General features: G+C 45.5%; 1 protein-coding gene across 1 annotated transcript in view; it reads right to left on the bottom strand.

The window, feature by feature from the left end:
* ITGA5 (integrin subunit alpha 5) overlaps positions 1-19,798 on the bottom strand; it is a 107,502-nt gene that overhangs the window by 50,327 nt on the left and 37,377 nt on the right. The window contains exon 2 of the mRNA XM_075591732.1: positions 11,423-11,553. Within this exon, the coding sequence (XP_075447847.1) occupies positions 11,423-11,553 (131 nt within the window). The remainder of the gene's footprint in view (positions 1-11,422; positions 11,554-19,798) is intronic.

Here is a 19,798-nt window from a genome sequence, read left to right as displayed (position 1 = left end):
TACATTAGTTAACAAATCTAAGGAATAGCTAGAGGCGCAGCTTAATAAAAGGTGTTGCTGCTCATTGACACACACACACACACACACACACACACACACACACACACACACACACACACAAAGGGCTCAAGTGGCCAAGATAGGGTTACCATCTAGGTGAAATAAGCCAGCATTGTACTAGAAAATAACGCACTGCTGACCCATGCAGCAGACGTGGCACAAAATGAAAAAGCAGTAAACGGCAAGAAAGCTGCAATCCGCAAACCGTGAATGTGCTAATCAGTTCTCTTCACCCACACCTCTGGCTTAAACTTTAAGGCTTTAAACTTAAATATAAAAATATGCAAGGCCATATTTACAAAGCAGGCTTGCTTGTAGTAAGGCATCTTCAGACACTGGAAGAGACACTAAAGACCATGTCAATGCGTTCGAAGGCTTCGTTAAGCACCAGAAGGAGTCTTCTGGCAGGAGACGGCTTACTAAATATGGGTGTAAAATCTTAAGGACGACGGTCTTAAAAAATAAAATAAAAATAAGTGTTTTTAAATCATTTTAGAAAGTATAAAATGCAATTGTTTTTCCCTCAACAATGCAATTATTAGTCTTGTTTGCTCCGCAATTGTCATTCTGCAAAGTCTACCACCACCCATTTTTTTGGAAGACAAGTGTCATCTGTTGCTTCTCTGCCACCCGAGGCTCACAGCTTCCAACCCCATGTGCTGCAATGCATTGCCAGGCTCTATAGACGCAAATGGGTTAAGGCATGGGGTGTGCAAACTGGGGGGCGCGGGTGGTTGCAGAGGCCCTGCGCTCTTCCACAAGGCATTTAAATTAAATGCCGGGGATCGCGAAGACAGCAACATCCCTTACCTTGTCCTTTATTGGGAAACACGTCACCATGGCAACGCAGCAAATGACCCCGCGGCGTCATTTGACACCGTAGACAAGGTAAGGAGGGGGCGGGAATGGTGGGGCAGGGGAAGAGCCGGCAAGGAGGGGAAAGTTTGCGCTCCCCTGGGTTAAGGAACACTAGTCAACATCAGAACCCCGCTTTATATTGGGTGGACTGAAATGAGGAAAACGACACTCCCAGACTTTACAACTATCTATATGATCTCATATATAAAAAAAAAATAATAATAATTTTTTAAATAGACGGCAAATTTTTTTTTGCAAATGGTTTTATTTTTTTATATATAGCATTTTAAGCAGGGGGACTCCAGAACTGAACACCTTCATTTCAGCTACAGGAACCCATTCAGCTCTCCTCAGCTAACAGCGTTCACAATATGTCCGCCGTTCAAAGATTTCACGTCCTACGGGCCAACAAGTTGCCACGACGTCATTGGTTTGTCTTCCTATTGGCTCAAGTGACTCGGGAGCTTTAAACCCCTGCTTGCTCAGCCAGAGCAGCTACAGGATGAACACATTTCTGGATTTTCTAAATTATTCCGTTCTCTCAATATAGACCTTTAGAACTCTAACATTTCTAAAGACAGGGCTAGATTGGTGCAGGAAAGCGTTTCAGCACTTATTTTAGTGCCGACTCCTTCCCAGACCTTACCTGTGGAACTCGTGTGGACTCATGGAGCCAAAACCCACAAGTTAAGCCCCCGCTGGAAGCAACTTCCAGTATTGGCTGCCTAGGTCATCTGTCCATCACTGGCTGGGCACCGACGAGCTCCGTGAGTCAACTCTTGACCTATCAAATCACAGTTGCTACCAGTCTCGGCACGCCTGCTCTGGCTTTGAGGTTACTGGGAGTGCGGTTGCAGCGGTGATCGACGATTCAGTCATCACTGTACACAGCACAGGATGGAAATTTTAGGCACCCAGGATTTTTCCATCCCTGCTGGTGAGGAAGGAAGCATGTGGAATCCTGAAATATTTTGTTTCCGGCATTAACTTTATTCTCATAAGAAACTACACTTTTTAGGACTCTAGCACTGATCTAAAGCAGGGGCGCGCAAACTTACTGCTGCGCCCCCCCCCCCCCACCCTGTGCCTGCTCTCCTCCTTTGTGCGGCCCCTCCTTAGCTCAAGCGGCGGGTTTGTGTGATGTCACGTGACCTGCGTCGTCATTTCACGTGACGCCGCATTGCCATGGTAACACGTTCTGGAGCCGACTCAACCGCAGTAAGTAGAGGTTGCAGAGGCCTCACGCGGTCCTCCGGCATTTAAATGCCTGGGGAGAGCGCGGGACTTCTGCAACTACCCTCGCCCACCCAAAAAAAAAAAACTTGCGCCCCATTGATCTAAGTACGTAGACACTCCATCTGGTTCTTGGACAGAATGAAGGTACCACTATTTCCTGATGAATGTGAAGATCTGAAATTACTTTTGAAAAAAATTAATAATAAAAAAAAAAAAAAACAATGTTGAGGACGATCTTGTCCTGGTGAGAAATGCAGATGGGGTGGGGGGGGCGGGGTCAACAAGACAACGCTCCAAGCTCTTACTCTTCTGATAGCGATCAGGAATACTTTGTTTTATTTATTTTAATGTAAACCATCTGATTATAGCGGCACACAAAAGGTCTTTGTAAGGCTTGCCAGGCCAAATTTAAATCCAGTGGTAGAATTTGATATGTGATTCTAGAACTCATTCTGGTTTATTTGTTAAGCGCCAACATATTCCACAGCGCAGTACAATGGGGGCACAGAGTTATGTATATTACATAAACAAAGGTTACATTCAGGCGAGGACAAACATGCACAGATACCAATAGGTAATGAGGGCCCTGCGTGAGAGAGCTTACAATCAAGAGGCAATGAAGGACAACAATATTGTTGTAGCCTTCATGAATTCTTGTATATATTTTTGGCCAGCGATGTCTCCTTTAAAGTGCCACTGCTTCAACCTTGAGTGATGAATGGAGTAGGCCCTTATCAAAACCATCTTTAAGAAAAGCCAGGACATTTGGAATTGATGACAGATGTGGAATTTAAATGTTCCATATTCTGCAATAGTTTTTTGATGTTACCCGTTTTCTGGCCTAATCAGTTACTTGTGAAGAAAAACCTTGCTGTCTTATGGTTCCCCTTTCAGTCTCCAAGTTATAAGGTGCAACATTTCTATGGTTGGATGCTTGGTCCCAGAAAGATTGTAAGAGCTTTATTGACATCTCTTTAAGATCTGTAAACCATGTTCTACTCAGCTCCGCTGGTGTTATGGCCAATGCCTAGGATTCTGATCTTCTGTAGCATCCCCAGTAGCAGATTTCCCAGTATGCCCGGGCCTAGGGCAGCAAAATTTGGGGGCGGCAAAAATGTCAGTCTCCATATACTTTTGCCATGCTCTCTGACTTGATGGGAAGTCTTGGCTGTTGCGATCGCCCCCTTACCTGCCGCTCTTCTCCTGGATGCAGTGTTAAATGACACAGCTGATATCAACATGACATCAGAGCAGCTTGTTGCCATGGCAACGTAACATCGCAGCCTCAAATTACGCCACGTTACCATGGCAACGTGGCGCACAGCGCCATCACATTGGTGATGTCTACGGTGTCATTTGACGCTGCGGTTCAGGAGGGGGCGGCAACAAAAAGGTGGCTGCAACAGTCAAGTGCCTACGGGCAGCTGATTTTTCAAATCCGCCGCTGAGCTTCCTCTGTAGCAAAGGGATCAGTAAAAAAACGGAAGCCAGGGGAAACTGCCAATCCATGACCAGAGCATCTACTCCTGATGCCTCATGATCTGTAACTGTGGAAAAAAAAAAAAAACAATATATATAGGTGGTACATGAAGTTCTGTTGCAATAAGATCTATTGAAGGTTGTCCTCATCTGAATAACCGGTTCATAAATTCCTGGACTCTGGGACCATTCTCCTGGATCTACAATATATTTCAGCAAAAAATAAATTAAAAAATCCGCTAGAATGTTCTTGTGTCTTGCCATAAATGACCAGGAAAGAGAGTTCTGCCCACCTGAGGATTCTGGTGACTTCTGAGGCTTGAAGGCTCCGCATAACTCCCTGATGGTTTATAAAGAAACCACTGTGAGAGGACATCCAGTGAAGATATCAAAACAATAAGAAAATGCCAAAAGCACATTGAATAAAATACACTAGTTTCTATAATTTTGATGGATTGAAAAAGTTGTTTTGGTTGGTGACCAATTTCCTTGGACGAACGTTTCCTGTTAGATCAGGATGGGGAGCCAACATCTGTTAAAAAAGGACCACATTCAGGGAGTCCAACGATCTGCCTTTTGCCAAGTTGGCCTCTGATTCCCATCATTTTCAGATAATAGCAAGTGCTTGGCATGAGTTATCTTTTGGGAAAGATTATGCATATCCTTGCTGTATCTGGACAGGAGATTATATTGAAGCCTTCTTCTTAGAAGAAATAGAGCCCAGGGTCCTGCCTCTATGCAAACCACCACGCTCCGCAAGAGCGTACTGTTTTTGTACAGATGTCTTAGGGCTTGGTCCCGCTGCGTCCAGTGGTGCGTGCGGCCGCGTGCGCCACCAGCCCCTTACCTGCAATCCATTGGTCCCCCGCTGCCTCCTCCCTCCGTGGCTCACTACGTGCTGTGACGCGTCAGCCGGCCAGCGCTACCAGAAGAAGGTGTTCTGGAGCGTTGACGCGTCACGTGGTGCGCGTATGAGCCAATGAGGAGGTGAGCAGGGAAGGAGCTCGTAGGGAGGCGGCCTGTTTTTGTTTTTTTTGCTGGCTTTTTGACTCTCTGCAGTGTAAGCAGATGCACGGGGGAACCCCTGGCAATGAGGAGAGGAGGAGGAGGAGGGGAGGCTTCGGGGAGCGGGACACATGTATTTACACTGTCCTCACACTCATTTACATGCAGGGCCTGGGGGACGGGGCCCCGCTTCAGGGCAAACTGAGGGGGGAGAGGGGGAGGCGGTGGACGGGACTTTACAGCACCCGATTAAACTGGAGATATGTCACTCCAGCACACGGACACACGTCATGGCCGAGCCCCCCCCTCGTCATGGCCCCGCCCACCCGACCCCTTTGGTCACGCTCCCCCCGCTCCGAAAAAAAGTTTCCTGCAGACCGCAGATCGCGGTGCAGTAAGTTGCACGCGCCGCCGGCAAGCAAGACAGCCGTGCGGACGCGTGCAACGGGGCCTTAGCCTAATGCGTCTCTTTTCTGTTGGCAGAGACACTTGCTGTAATGCACTGAACTACATCCCAAAAAATCTCAACCTTTGTGGCGGGGCAAATCTGCTCTTTTTTGGGGTTGACCAGCAATAGTGCCGAGACGAGATCTAAATGTCAGAATATGCTCATTAGCTTCTTTTCTGGATTTGGCTCCTACCTGGATTTCATCCAGAGAGGCATTACAAATATCAGATGTAGTCATCGGTTGGCAACCTTTGTGAACACCCAAGGAACAATTTAAATGGGCGTGAACTGGTCATTTCGATTATACTGAATCTGAGGATTTTTTTAGTGTGTAATGGATGGGAATATGTAGACACAGATCCTGGAAGTCTACAGCTGCATACATATTTTTTTATTAAGCCCGGTCCTAAGTGTATGACTGATGTGATCGATACCATTTCGAAGTATGTTTTCTGGATTAATCTGTTTAAATACTTCAGATCCAGCACTGGATGAAAAGAGCACTCTTTCTTTGGTACCATCAAAGAGGGTAGAATAGAACCCTCAACTCGCGTACTTCTATAAAAAACTTGCTGCTCTACTAAATGCTTTAAACATTGAAGCGCTTGTAATCTTTGGGCATGCATAACAAAAAGGAGCCTTTAAAAACCATGGGGTTGCTCTAAAAATGTTATCACTTCTGATAACTTGGGAGTACCCAACGATCAGTCGTTGACTGAATCCATACCACCGTGAAACACTTTAGTCTGCCGCCTACAGCCGTGTTAAAGAAGACCGGCTGAATTTCAAAAAAGGATTGATCTGCTCCATACCACGGTCTTAGGCTAAGGCCCCGCTCCCAGAGTCAGCGCGCCCGCACTGCTGATAGGCGGTGCGCTGAGATACACAGACCGCGATATGCGGTCTGTAGGGAGCGGGAGCCGGAGGTGGGCGGGAGTGGGAGGTTTGACAGGGAGGGGGGGCGTGGCTTGAGCGGAGGGACCCGCTACTCTCCCCCCCTCCCTCCACGGACTGCAGGAGGGAGCTGCTACTCTCCCCCCCCCTCCCTCCACGGGCTGCAGGAGGGACCCGCTACTCTCCCCCCCCTCCCTCCACGGACTGCAGGAGGGAGCTGCTACTCTCTCCCCCCCCCTCCCTCCACGGGCTGCAGGAGGGACCCGCTACTCTCCCCCTCCCCTCCCTCCCTCCACAGACTCGGGCTGGAGCACTCATACACACACACACACACACACACAGGCAGGCACTCACACACACACACACACACACACACACACACACACACACACACACACACACACACACAGAGGCAGGCACTCAGGCACACACATACACACACACACAGGCACGCACTCAGACACACACACAGACAGGCACTCACCTGCTTTCACTCCACACTCCTCCCCGCTCCCGGAAGCCTCTCCTCCTCCCGAAGCCTCCCCTCCCCATTGGCTCACAGCCACACCACGTGACGCGTCAACGCTAGGAAACACCATTCTCTTGTGTCTCCTAGCGGCTGACGCGCCACAGCGTGTAGTCAGCTGTGCCGCCAGGGGGGACCGGGACCGGCTCGCGAGGATTCCCCTGCTGGTGGGGAACTCGCGACATTGCCGCCCGCGCCAACGAGCGCAGCGGGACCGAGGCCTTAGTCTGGTGATACATCTAGAGGAGCTACCATCTTGTTTGACAAGTGGCCTTGGTCCCCTGAATGATGTAGCCTTTCAAAAGGACTGCCTCTAACCTCAATGGATTTAGTGAATTTAGGTCTTCTATCCTGAGAGAGGAAAGTTCCCTTTCTTCTCTTTCTCTTTGCTGTGTCTACCCAGAGTGGGTTGTCCCAATACTTATCTTCCATCTTAAGCAGATATATCTTGTTCAATTTGTCTAACAGCTCTTTCTGTCCGGGCATTTTAAATTCACCAAGTAACAAATCCTTCAATACCCAAGGATCTCCTTTTCCGCTTTAATAACAATATAAGTCGTCAAGAGCATTTAGGTACCCCCAATTGTTGACACCACATTCATAATAAAGGTGTCCATGTTCTTGAGATTAAGATTGTAATGCTCCCCTCTAGAATCGTACTACTCTTATGACGATTGCAGATAAAAGTCTGAAGTACTTTCTTGCTACGAAGCTGGGTCCAAGTAATCCAACTCCACAGGCCAGTGTTTTTCAACAGGAGTTCAGGGGTTCTCCAGGCAGTATTCCTTGCAATTTTCAGATCATTTGAAAAAATTGTACCAAATACATCAGAATTTACAATGTATCTGATCACAGGCACCATCTGATTGCAGACGTGCTATTAGAAAGCATACAGAACACCTACAAGCTCAAATTGAACCCCCAAAATACCCACAACATATATATAAGCATATAAGTTTCACAGAGGAGTGCTACTGAGCATGGCAATATGTATTTAAAACCAGAGACATAACATAAAACACAGACAAAGCTCAGTGCACATCCAGAAGTTTGGCTCAAGGGCTTACAACAATTTGGCCAAAATGTTAAACTAAAAGACCATTTTATTTATTAGTTATTTATACATGTATATTTAGGCACTGTACCGTATATAAGTTTTTCTGGATGTGCACTGAGCTTTGTCTGTGTTTTGTGCTATTAGAAAGGGCTGGGGTGCCTCCTAATTTCAAAATAATTATAGTATCCTGTAGGAGACATGTGCAGAGGTATAACCAGGGAGACGTCATTAAGGGAAAATAAATGTTGGCTTTTATTTAGCCCAAGGCTTTAAGCAGTACAGCTTCATGTCAGCATGCAATTTTTTTTTAAAAACAGGGCTATCCCTTTGTAAGGGCTAACTCACACTTCCCAGTCCCCATCTGCAGGGCTTGGGAGGCTAGGCCTCTTGCCAACCTCTGACCCCAAAGAGGTACCTGTAAGCAGGGGGCTCTTTTATATCAGTCCAGGTCTGGGGTGCACCCTCTGGGGGGGAGGGGGGTCACAGGGTCTGCTGTGACCTGGAATGGAGGGTCTGGTTCCCTGGGATCTGTCTGGCAGCACACTTTTAAACCTGCTTGATGAGCCAGGTGGAGACTGGCTAATTGACAAGCTGCAATTAACCAGCTCCCTGCTGGACTCAGCTACCGACAGGCTTTAAGTGTGCTGACATTTTAAACTGGATTAAAGCCCCATCACATACCTTTATAAAAAATGTTTTTTATTTTTTAAAAACCATCATGTGCCTGGGACATATAACTAAAGAATGAAAGGCTTCTTCTCTGGCTTCCTTTAAGAACTCCCCCATGAGAGCCATAAACTAGTTTAAAAATAAATACAAAAGCCCTCTGGCATAAGGGGTAAACTAAGAGGCTCCTGGGTGGGTACGGGGGCCGTTGAACTACCCGCACCAGAGGACACAGAGGCAGTGTGTCAAAGTAAAAATGGTCCTTCACTGTAGGACACAGACAATTGACCCTAAACAGGCATAGGAGGAGCATTTCCCTCTGGTCCTTTGTCAGCGTATGACCCGACTGTGCCACAATGTACTTTAAACACAGCACAAAAACAAATCCTAATTACTCAAAAAAAAACAAAAAAAAAATTTAAAAAAACTGGCAGAAGTTATTTAGAGGTTTAATCCACTTAGAGAGAATAGACATTTAGTACATTTGTCCACTCAACACAAACATTTATTTATAAAATAGGTTCACAGTCATAGCTCCAATTAGGAAAGGGGAAGTGTGACCAATCAAGGGGGGGGGGGGAGAGAAGAGAGAAAAGAGGGAATATAGATATACATTAACATATATACAGAAAATATGACCACCACTAGATAAAAAAACATAAGCTCCCAGTTCAAACATTCCTAACCACTTTGAAAAGTTCTTTTAAATGTAACGGGTTTTCTGGACTAGCCTGACCCACCCAATCTCATATTGGCCCGTGGTCTAACCAGTCCCCATTACAGTGTGATGTCTGGTGGTGCACCTGTTGGCAACAGGACTCCTGAGTCCCCCGCATGATGTTGTATTGGGGATTGCCAACCCAGACAGGCAGCTGAGGTAGTGTGCTTGAGTCCTACCTAGATCCATTGCAGCGCCTCCACCTCATCAGGATCCCAGAGTCCGCTTGTGGATGGTCCTGGTGAGGAACTCCTCTGTGGTGCAGCCCCCTGTGTAATCACTCCACACTTACACACGAGGGTTTCTTTTATCAGAGTCATCTTTATTAGTACAGTGGGCCAGCTGCCCTCCACAATGGGTGAACTTAGCCCTCCATTGTTCACCGTACTTCCCTTTGAAAGGTATTGTCCTCCTAAGGTAGGGATTCCCTATCCCCGTAGGGATATCTATTCTGCGCCAGGTCCCTGGTCACAGTCTCATTAGTCCTGTAGTGTACCAACTCTGAACTCCTCCAACTACTTAGCAACAATCACTGAACTCTCTACTTCCCACAACTAACTTTTGATCAGTGCTGTGCCTTATGTATCCTCTGGGGGCTGACACAACTCTGACATTACCAACCCGGGAGTCAGAACCTGTGACCACTCCCATCCATACATAGGGCACCTCACCAGGGTGTGAGGGCAAACCTCCATAATTACTGCTGGCATGCCCATAACTTACCAGGGCTTACTGTCAGCAGGAGAGATGACTGCAGCCATTTTACAGCATGGTTACATAAACTAAACAGATCAGGGCCTCTGACAATCACCAAGATTTAACATTTTAAAAGACATCACGGACACAAATACATTGTGATCACACATTAGTTCACACCCCAGGGTTGCGGTTCCAATCCTGTGCCACAGCTGCAGTGTTACTTCTTCTAAATAGTCTTTGGATTTAACAACCTGGAGGTGAGATCAGGTGCCTTGATGTGGTTGTGGACTATGTTTGCCTACAGGCAATGATGGGAATTCAGCTTTATTTAATTTGTTTTCCTTACAGAAAATGCGTTCTGTTGAGGTCACCATAACAACCCCATAAAACTTGTTCACAAAAAGCCTCATGTTTTTACACTGTAGCACTGTGCAGACGTAATAATAATAATAATAATAATAATAATAATAATAATAATAATAACAACAGCATGCTGCTAGTTTTACATAGTGCTTTACAGAGACATTTTGCAGGCACAGGTGCCTGCCCCGTGGAGCTTACAATCTATGGTTTTGGTGCCTGAGGCACAGGGAGATAAAGTGACTTGCTCAAGGTCACAAGGAGCCGACACCAGGAATTTAACCAGGATCCCCTGCTTCAAACTCAATGCCAGTCAGTGTCTTTACTCGCTGAGCCACTCCCTCTCATGGCAAAAATGACTATACAGCAAGGTCATTATTGGGATAATAGCCCTTGTTTTACTGTGTGAAATTGTCAATAGATTTGGGAGGATGTTATTACACAGCAAATACAACATAAACCCATCAATCTTCACCAATAGTACCTACTGTAAAAAGATACTTCACTGAACATTGTTACACAATTGTATTTGTTCCTGTATGGTTAGATTATGCCATTTATCAAGCTACAAAAAAAAAAAACAAGTCTTGCACCACAAGTGAATGGATATATATTTTTTTTTTTTTTAAAAAGGCATCAGATCAAATTATTTCTCCTTGGATTAAAGAAAATAGGCTTTTATGATTTAAATCAAATATTTTTGCATCAGTTTTGATGCAAAAAGTTGAAACTAAACCTAAAGCAGTTTGCAAGAAGCAGTCCCTCCCTCTGGGAAAAGCCTAATCTGTAACAATACTACACACAGTAACAGAAGATAAGCAGACAAGAGTTTAGTGCTAGTGTAGACCAAGATCCTTCTTCAATGTGATGCAAAGTCACTTCCTTTTGCTGGGAGAAGTTTAGCACCATTCATTTGTCTCATCTGTTAAACCTTCAATAACAGTTAAGAAGTCTGGTACCACTGTGAAATGATCAGAACAAGTGTTGCATTTGTACATAACAGTACTTAGATGTATTGTCCTGGACGAGTGTAGTACTGTACGATGCAGATTGTGGCATCTTTTCCGAGACCGTTATTCATTGATCAAGCTGTGCAAAACCTCACAAACCCCTTCCGAAAAATAACCCTCAAGCACATCTGCAAAACCCTGGAGACGCGATAAAAATAAAAAATAAAAAGTGGATTTAAGGAAAAATGTAAGTGTGTGTATAAATAGAGCTATAAAGAATAGTAAGGTTGGTATATTTAAATGTAAAAGCGGGAAGAAGTCCCTGCTGCAGAAGTTGTGATACACCATTACAATGTCCTGAAATGCTGCTGTATGGCAGGTTCTACTCAATGTTATTTATTACCATAGTACAGTAGTAGTTCCAAGTTTACAGAAGGCCTAGAAGCGAGGAAGCGTTTGGATTTACCTGTGGTGTCAAACGGAATAGCCGTGCAGCTGCTGTCATTTCTCTGCCAGGGACAGTAATAAACCGCTCCTCCTTCCACTACATTTGGCTGGCTCGTGTTCGCCTGGGGAGCCCCAATCAGGATACTGACGCTGTAAAAAAAAGTAAGAATGGAGGTTATGAGAACCCCTTTACAAAACACACCTCCTAAAGCCGATATATCCATCATAAGGACACCTCAATGTGCATCTTTTCATAAACAGATTGTGAGGCTGCATTCCTAGAACAATGTGTCCCATTTTATATTGGAAATTACTCCACATAACCCAGTGTACTTTTTAGAAGGATATAGATATATATCCTGTTATAGGAACACTTGAGTATATTGCAACGCCAGCTTCTGCTGGACAAGACAGAAGATCAGTGTCTAACAGAGGGGGAAAACAGTCAACATTAGAACAGTAATAGTTCCAACTAAGCTAATTAAACAAAAAAAAAAAAAGGAAGGGGTAGTGGTACATTTACCTCAACAATTATCCTTCATATTTAGACCATAGTTCTAAGAATATTCTTATTTTACAGTCCAATTGACCCCTACTTACAACAGAACAGCCTCACTGTGTCCATATAAATACATGGTTTCAACGTCCTTGAGAATCGAGATGCCACCCATATGGACAATTACATAGGAATTGGAGCCTTTCCAAATAAATACATTACTTCGGACCCACATTCTTTTACATGTAACCATTACGGTACGATATGGGGACAGGGACATTTACAATTAGCACAGGTGTTATGAATAAATAGAGCAGGTGGAGAGAGCCTTAGGCACTTACAGTCTATAAAAAAGGTCTTATCCCTGGCTGATTACCTCTTTGTCATGCGTAGCTTATTCGTTAACAAGGTTTCTTTTAGTACACAGGTGTGCAGGCAGCAGCCCTGCCCCCTCTCCATATTACACAAAACTTCTAAAAGCTTCCATTTAGGCCTGGGAGGATAACACCAAGAGATTAAGGCACAGGTGCATAATGTTTAACCCATGTACTTCTAGAAGCGATAAAGGACAGATCCATCAGGCCCATCCATATCACAAAGCATCAATCTACCTACTCCTTGCCAGCAGAGCATTACACCATCAACCTGCACTACTCTGCAGAACATCACTCAACCAGCATGTTTCTTTCCCCATGCCACTGCCGAGCCTTGCGGCATCTCTGCCACCAAGGAACACCCCAAAAAGCATGTCTCCATCCCACCACAGACCTGCTACTGGTCATTGAGAAGTAACTTTCAGTATTTGATAATAACACCCCCTCAATATGCCAAAAGCAGACATTTTATACCAGGAGGTTGTGTGCGCATTTGTTTCAGGTCAGATTAGTAAAAACAATCTGTTATGTAGAATTGGATAATACTGTACATTTTTTTTTTTTTTTAATTTAACACCTAATGCCATTTTTAATGTACTGATCATTATTTGGTTGCTAGCCAAACCAGTCAAACTCATAGCCACTTCCTTTTTTGAAACAAGCTCTGACACCTTTTTGAGCTCTGCTCTTTGGCAATAAAGTATCACAAACAGATGTTGCCGTGTTCCAAACAGACTATTATTCTGGAAGCTATAACAATAATGTGTTACATATACGCTACAGCATTTCACAGACTGCATCACAAAGTTAGAAGGCAGCCATTTTGTTAGGCACAAAATCCGGATCTTGACATTTATAAAAACAGGAGCAGCAAATGATTGCCAGCTTCGGTAAGAATGTAGAATTATACATGGTCACATGAGATAGATTATATATATATATATATATATATATATATATATATATATATATATATATATATATATATATATATATATATATATATATATATATATATATATATATGGCGGGGGGTATTCTAGTATTGCTGCTTTAACTACAGAGCTAGTCATGATATAGGCAAGGTATTTTATTGAGAAAAATCGAGACACACACACACACACACACACACACACACACACACACACACACTAGCAATGTGAAGCTGTTTCAGCAGGTCGAGTATTGAGAACCTGGATTGGGGTGGGTCAAGGAGAAAAAGAGCCGAAGAGAGAAAGTATGCAGGACGATACAAGCTGTTCTAAACGTTGAGTCAAAAGGCGGGAGGGGGACAGGGAGGTAATTCGATGGGCTAGTGGTGTCAAGGGGGTGGTTTCACAACTACATTTAAATGAGGAAGGAAAGATACAAGAGATGAAATGTTGAAAATGTGAGTGCAGGGATCAGAGTGGGAGCGAGAGGTCGGAGGAGATGGGATGGAATGAGAGCAAGCTGGCGGTTGGTCGAGAGTGAGAGTATCTCTGTTACAGGGGAGGAAGAATCTAGGAGTAGACCAAGCATGATTCAGAATAGGTGGTCGAGTAAGGCAGGGGAGCGCAAACTTTGAGCTGCGCCCCTATGCCTGCTCCCCCTTCACCTTGTTTGGCGGCCTCAAATGACATTGCGGGGTCACATGGAATGTCACGTGACCCCGTTGTCAGAGATTGACGTGCGACGTCACTCCGCGTCGTCATTTGACGCTGTCTTACCAGCTCTGCAGAATCCCGGTAAGTGAGTTGCAGAGGTCTCACGCGATTCCCAGGCATTTAATTTAAATGCCTCGGGGAAGAGCACGGGACCTCTGCAACTGCCCAAACATATCCAGTGCTCCCCCTGGGGGGGTACCCCCACTTTGCGCGCATCGCTGGAGTAAGGAAAGAGGGGAACTCACCTGAGTCCACCTCGTCCTTGAAGCAATCAGCAAAACTTGATGGAGATACAGAAGTTTTAGTAATTAAATATCAAGAAAAGTTGATGTGGGTTAAACCTGCGGTTGTTAAATGTAGAACTATAACTTTGCTAGACTACAAAAAATGAAGGGTTGCAACAGGAGAAGAATTTGTAGTCCAGGAAAACTATAAGATTTCCTCCAAAGAGAGACACCCAGAAGAAGAAGAGCACGTGCAGAATGCATGAGTGTTTTAAGCCATAGTTGAGGGTTAGGCCTCGGGCATGGTCAGCGCTTAGGCGCTGACCCGCGCTAAGCTTAGCAGTGAGCCCCTGCAGCTGCAATAAGAGCGGCTTTAGCAGGGGCTCGCGCACGCCTGCGTCTTAACAAATTTTTAGTTTCGGCGCTCACGGGAGCGCAGGGCCGGTCACATGAGCGGTTCGCCCAATGAGGTCGAACCAGTTCCGTGACGTCACTGGCTCGCCCCCCGACACGCCCACGGACAGCGCGCGCTCTAAGGCCAGGGAAAGCACCCGCTTTACCTCAGCGCGCCTCCGCACGGCTGCAGTGTCTATGGACTAAGCCTTAGGCCGCGTCCATGTTTAGTGCTTGCGGGCGGAGATGCACTTCTGCTCGGCACTGAGCACCTACAGCCGCAATGAGAGCGGCTTTAGTAGGGGCTCGCCTACGCTTCAGCGCGCTTGCGGAAGCGTAGGTCTTAGGGTAATTTTACATTTCCCAGCTTGCCGACACGCAGGGCCGGTCACGTGAGCGGTTCGCCCAATGAGGGAACCAGCTCCGTGACGTCACTGACACGCCCCCGGACAGCGCGCTGTCTAAGGCCAGGGAAAGCACCCGCTTTCCCTGAGCTTCAGCGCACCTCCGCACGCCAGCAGGAACCCTGGCCGAGGCCTTATAGTGGCGAGATTGTCACAGAAGGGGAGCATGATGGTCCAGTCAATTGCAAAGGATAGAGTTGTAGGTTGTGACATGATTTTCATGGGAGATAGGAGAGAGTTTAGAGATCAGGGAGGACACCAGAGTTTAATGATCTATGGATTGCAAGTCTCCGGAGTAGGGATGGTAGACAAGCAGCAAGGAAGGAAGGAGGAGTTGGAGACAGCAAAGGAGGAGATTAGAAAATAGGATTTATAGAAAGTTAGAAAGAAGTTTTTAGTAAAGACAAGGCCAAAGAAGAGGCCTTCATTATAGGTGCTTGAAGTAATCCATTGGTAAAGCCAACATGGAGGAACCAAGGAAGAGAAAAAAGGAAGCCCAGGAGACAAGAGGAGTCATGACAATTAAAAGTATCCTAGGAAGATTGGCGAGTCAGGTGAAAAAGGAATGACCGCCAGGATGCAAAGAGAGAAAAGTGGGGGTAGCTGAAGGAGGAAGACAGACTACAGCAATACATAAGATTGGTGGAGAAAAGGTGGATTGAGTTTCACTGCAAGTAGGGGAAGTAAGCAAAAACCTATAATGCCTGAAAACAGAAGTGGGGAAGAGATGAAATAGCACTCCCCAACCACAACCCTGTGAGTACGAGAGGGAAAGGCCAGCATAGGAGTGCAGCCTCTGTGGCATCAAAGCCAGAAAGGAGCTTCAGGGAGAGAGAGGAAGAGGTAATGCACAGTTAGGACCTTGTTAGAGAGGGAGGGAGAGACACCACATAGTGACAAAGATAAAAGGGAGATTATGAAGATTACAATTGGCAGTGAATGGGCTGATGGGGTAGCAATTATGGATCTATACTTTTTCCTGCTGAGGAACAGAGAGAGTATGGGAGGGATGAAAGAACAGCAATTTCCTTCATGTCAACACACTAAAGGGAAGACCAAAGTTAAAGAATTCACCAACACAAACTATTTAAAATCAGAACGTATATCAATCGCCTCATGGGGCGAGACATCAACAGTCCAGACAGCCTCCTCCCTACGGGAAATAGCGATAGGGAAAAGGTCCTACTTCCCCTGGAGCCAAAAGGGCATTTTTATGCTATTGCATCAACTTAACGGTCCACCACCAACACAAACATCCTTCCCTTACTCTGTTTTCAATCCCTTCACTGTGGTGGGCCTATAAGGCATTGCAATGGATTTTTTAGGATCTTCCACTTACCAAGGGGTTAATCCCTAGAAATGCATTGTTCTCCAGTTCTCCCAAACAGAAGCTCCAGCTGAAAAGCCGGAAATAGCAGCATTATCCTACTGTTAGCGCCTGGCTTGTAACCCTGGCCTCCGGAAGGAAGGTGGGAGAGACAGACTCCCACCCTCATACATACCGACACACCAAATGCACAGAACACTTGTAATGGGTCCTGATGACATTTATGTGCATCTGAGCCAAAGGAATGTATTTGCAGAATGGTCATTGCCATAGCAATTCATCTACACTCACAAAACCCTCATCTTATTCACTAAACAGTTGGAGTGCATAGATGGCTACTGTGAAAGTTCCATGAACATCGTGTAGCCTTTTCGTACAAGACAGACTTGGGTTCACTGTGCCTTTTATATAGGAGTAATGCTCACACACTTTTGTACAATCACTGTGCACAACTTTACAATATTTATTCTTGCATGCCATTAAAATGAGACAATAACAAAATATATGCAATCCGTGAGTCAGCAGCAGCTGGGTTTCGGACTCCCAATCAGTGTCACTTCTCTGGCATTATAGTAAAAGAATTGACAGCAGCAGAGCCAGCTTCCCCAATAACATGCAACATACACTGGTTTTGTAGAGTCAGAGACCGTCCTATAGAACCGGAAAGCTGTGCGGATGAGAAGAACATTCTCTTGGTGGCCAAATGTACATCTCATATAAAGATTAAATATTTAACAAAATTGAACAATACCAGCAACAAACAAAATATTTATTGGCTGAAAAGTGAGCAGTATTTGCAAAGGAGCCTACAGAGCATTGGAAATTATTTCTATAAATTAATTATGGTATGAAATATTTTTATAAAATGCTTAATTTACCAACCACATAAAAAGAACACTGAACATAAGTGTGTAACACTGTACTTTTGCGTAGCATAGAACAGTAAACTAAACAGTGCTCCACTTCACACGCCCTGCACAGAGAATGCATATTTTTCTTCTGTTTGTTCGTTTTCCATACATACCTTCTCTTCCTGTTTTCTTTCCTCCGCTTGTTTGACTCATTCACCCCTGTCTCATTTGACCCCTTCCTCTAGGTCTTATACAACACTGTTTGTCGTTGTCCCCTCTTCATGTTTGTTCTACATGGCCACAACTCCAGTGTTGATATATCCTATAGGTTCCTCTCCTCAGAGAGTTTCCCTGACACTGTAAAAGGAGCCAACACACAAACACACACACACACACACACACACACACACACGTTGCTGATGTGTCACAAGAACAAGTAGGCACGTTAGAATTTCAGAACACATCCGGAACTTTGCAGTGGATAGGTAATACAAGGTTGCCGTCTGACCTCTGAGCACCTACAAACATGTCTATCCAGAGGTGATGGGGCAAAGGTCGTGCTCAGGTGAAGTTACAAGCATTAAAGCTGCAGTTCAGTCTATATCCTGCATGTGTGTTTTTTTTAATAAATCAGTTCTGTAGTAAGAAAAAATACTTTTAGCATTTTCTGTTTTTAAAAAAACAACTTTGAAAGACCAATTTTCTTGTATTCTATTTTAACAAGCATTTGCTAAGGCACTGCCCCTTCATGGCCTGTCACAAACCCAGGCACACCCCTTTGTCAGCACTGCCCTCCCTCTCTCTAAACGTGCACTAGCATCTGGTCACATGATCTTCCTCATACAGTAGTACATTCAAGGAAGCTGGAGAAAAGGGATCAGCCATGCATAGCAGCTCGGATAGGCGATTTCAAACTTATTACAGTGTTTATTCCATTCATTGCACGTGTATATAATGTAAAATTGTAATAATTCCATTTATAGCAAACGTGTATATGTGAATATTATTTAGATGTATATGTATGTTACTGAAATGTGGAGTGAGTGTGTAGGTAAATACACACAATACACTTCCACTGCATATATATATATATATTATATATATTATATATTATATATGTATGTATATGTGAAGTTATGTGAGTAAAAAAGTGACAAAAACCCTCCATAGCAAGGCAAATAGCAAATGGAAATATTACTGTATGCTCATTTGTATGTATATATATATATTTATATACACACACACTTCAAATACGGATAGTGATTCACGTAAATGATATATATATATTCACTTTCTGGGAGTATAAGAGTGACTGTCCTGTTGTTCCTTTTTTTGTATCCATCATTGAATGGTATGCACCCTCTCTTTACGTTTATTTTATACTAGCTGAGAGACCCGGCGTTGCCCGGGATGTAATGTTCCCGCTCCTCTCTCTCTCCTCACCCCTCCCCCTCTCTCTGTTTGTCCCCCATTCACATCAATACAGTTCCCCCCCTCCCTCCTTTACAGCTTCATGCAGTGTGTGTGCGTCAGTCATTGTGTGTGTGTCAGTCAGTCAGTGTGTGTGCGCGCGCGTCAGTGAGTCTGACGCAGAAACACAAACACACACACAGACTGACTGACGCACACACACACACAGTCAGTGTGTGCGTGTGTGTGTGCCTCAGTCAGTCAGTGTGTGCGTGCGGCAGTCAGTCAGTCAGTCAGTCAGTGTGTGGGTGTGGGGGTGTGCGCGCGCGCGCGTCAGTAAGTGTGTGTGTGTCAGTCAGTGTGTGTGTGTGTGTCAGTCAGTGTGTGTCAGTCAGTGTGTGTGTGTGTGTGTCAGTGTGTGTGTGTCAGTGTGTGTGTGTGTGTGTCAGTGTGTGTGTGTGTGTGTGTGTGTGTGTGTCAGTGTCAGTGTGTGTCAGTGTATGTGTGTGTGTGTGTGTGTGTACCATTCATTGTGTGTGTGCGCGCGCGCGTCAGTCTGTGTGTGTGTGCGCGTGGGTGTGGGGGTGTGCGCGCGTGCGTCAGTCAGTGTGTGTGTGTGTGTGTGTGTGTGTGTGTCAGTGTGTGTGTGTGTGTGTGTCAGTGTGTGTGTGTGTGCAGCAGTCAGTGTGTGTGTGTGCAGCAGTCAGTGTGTGTGTGTGCAGCAGTCAGTGGGTGTGTGTGCAGCAGTCAGTGTGTGTGTGTGCGCGCGTCAGTCTGTGTATGTGTGCGTGTGGCTGTGAGGGGTTGTGTGCATGCGGCTGTGAGGGGTTGTGTGCGTGCGTCAGTATGTATGTGTGTGTGTCAGTCAGTGCGTCAATCAGTCAGTGTGTGTGTGTGTGCGTGCGTCAGTCAGTCAGTGTGTGCGTGCGTCAGTGTGTGTGCGTGCGTCAGTCAGGGTGTGTGCGTGCGTCAGTCAGGGTGTGTGCGTGCGTCAGTCAGGGTGTGTGCGTGCGGCTGTCAGTGTGTGTACGTGTGGCTGTCAGGGTTTGTGTGCGTGCGCCAGTCAGGGTTTGTGTGCGTGCGCCAGTCAGGGTTTGTGTGCGTGCGCCAGTCAGGGTGTGTGTGCGTGCGTCAGTCAGGGTGTGTGCGTCAGTCAGGGTGTGTGCGTGCGTCAGTCAGGGTCTGTGCGTGCGTCAGTCAGGGTGTGTGCGTGCGTCAGTCAGGGTGTGTGCGTGCGTCAGTCAGGGTGTGTGAGTGCGTCAGTCAGGGT

Source organism: Ascaphus truei, chromosome 3 (assembly GCF_040206685.1).
Source record: "Ascaphus truei isolate aAscTru1 chromosome 3, aAscTru1.hap1, whole genome shotgun sequence".
NCBI lineage: Eukaryota > Metazoa > Chordata > Amphibia > Anura > Ascaphidae > Ascaphus > Ascaphus truei.
Note: the sequence above shows the minus strand (reverse complement) of the source record. Positions and strands in the feature narration are given on the sequence as shown.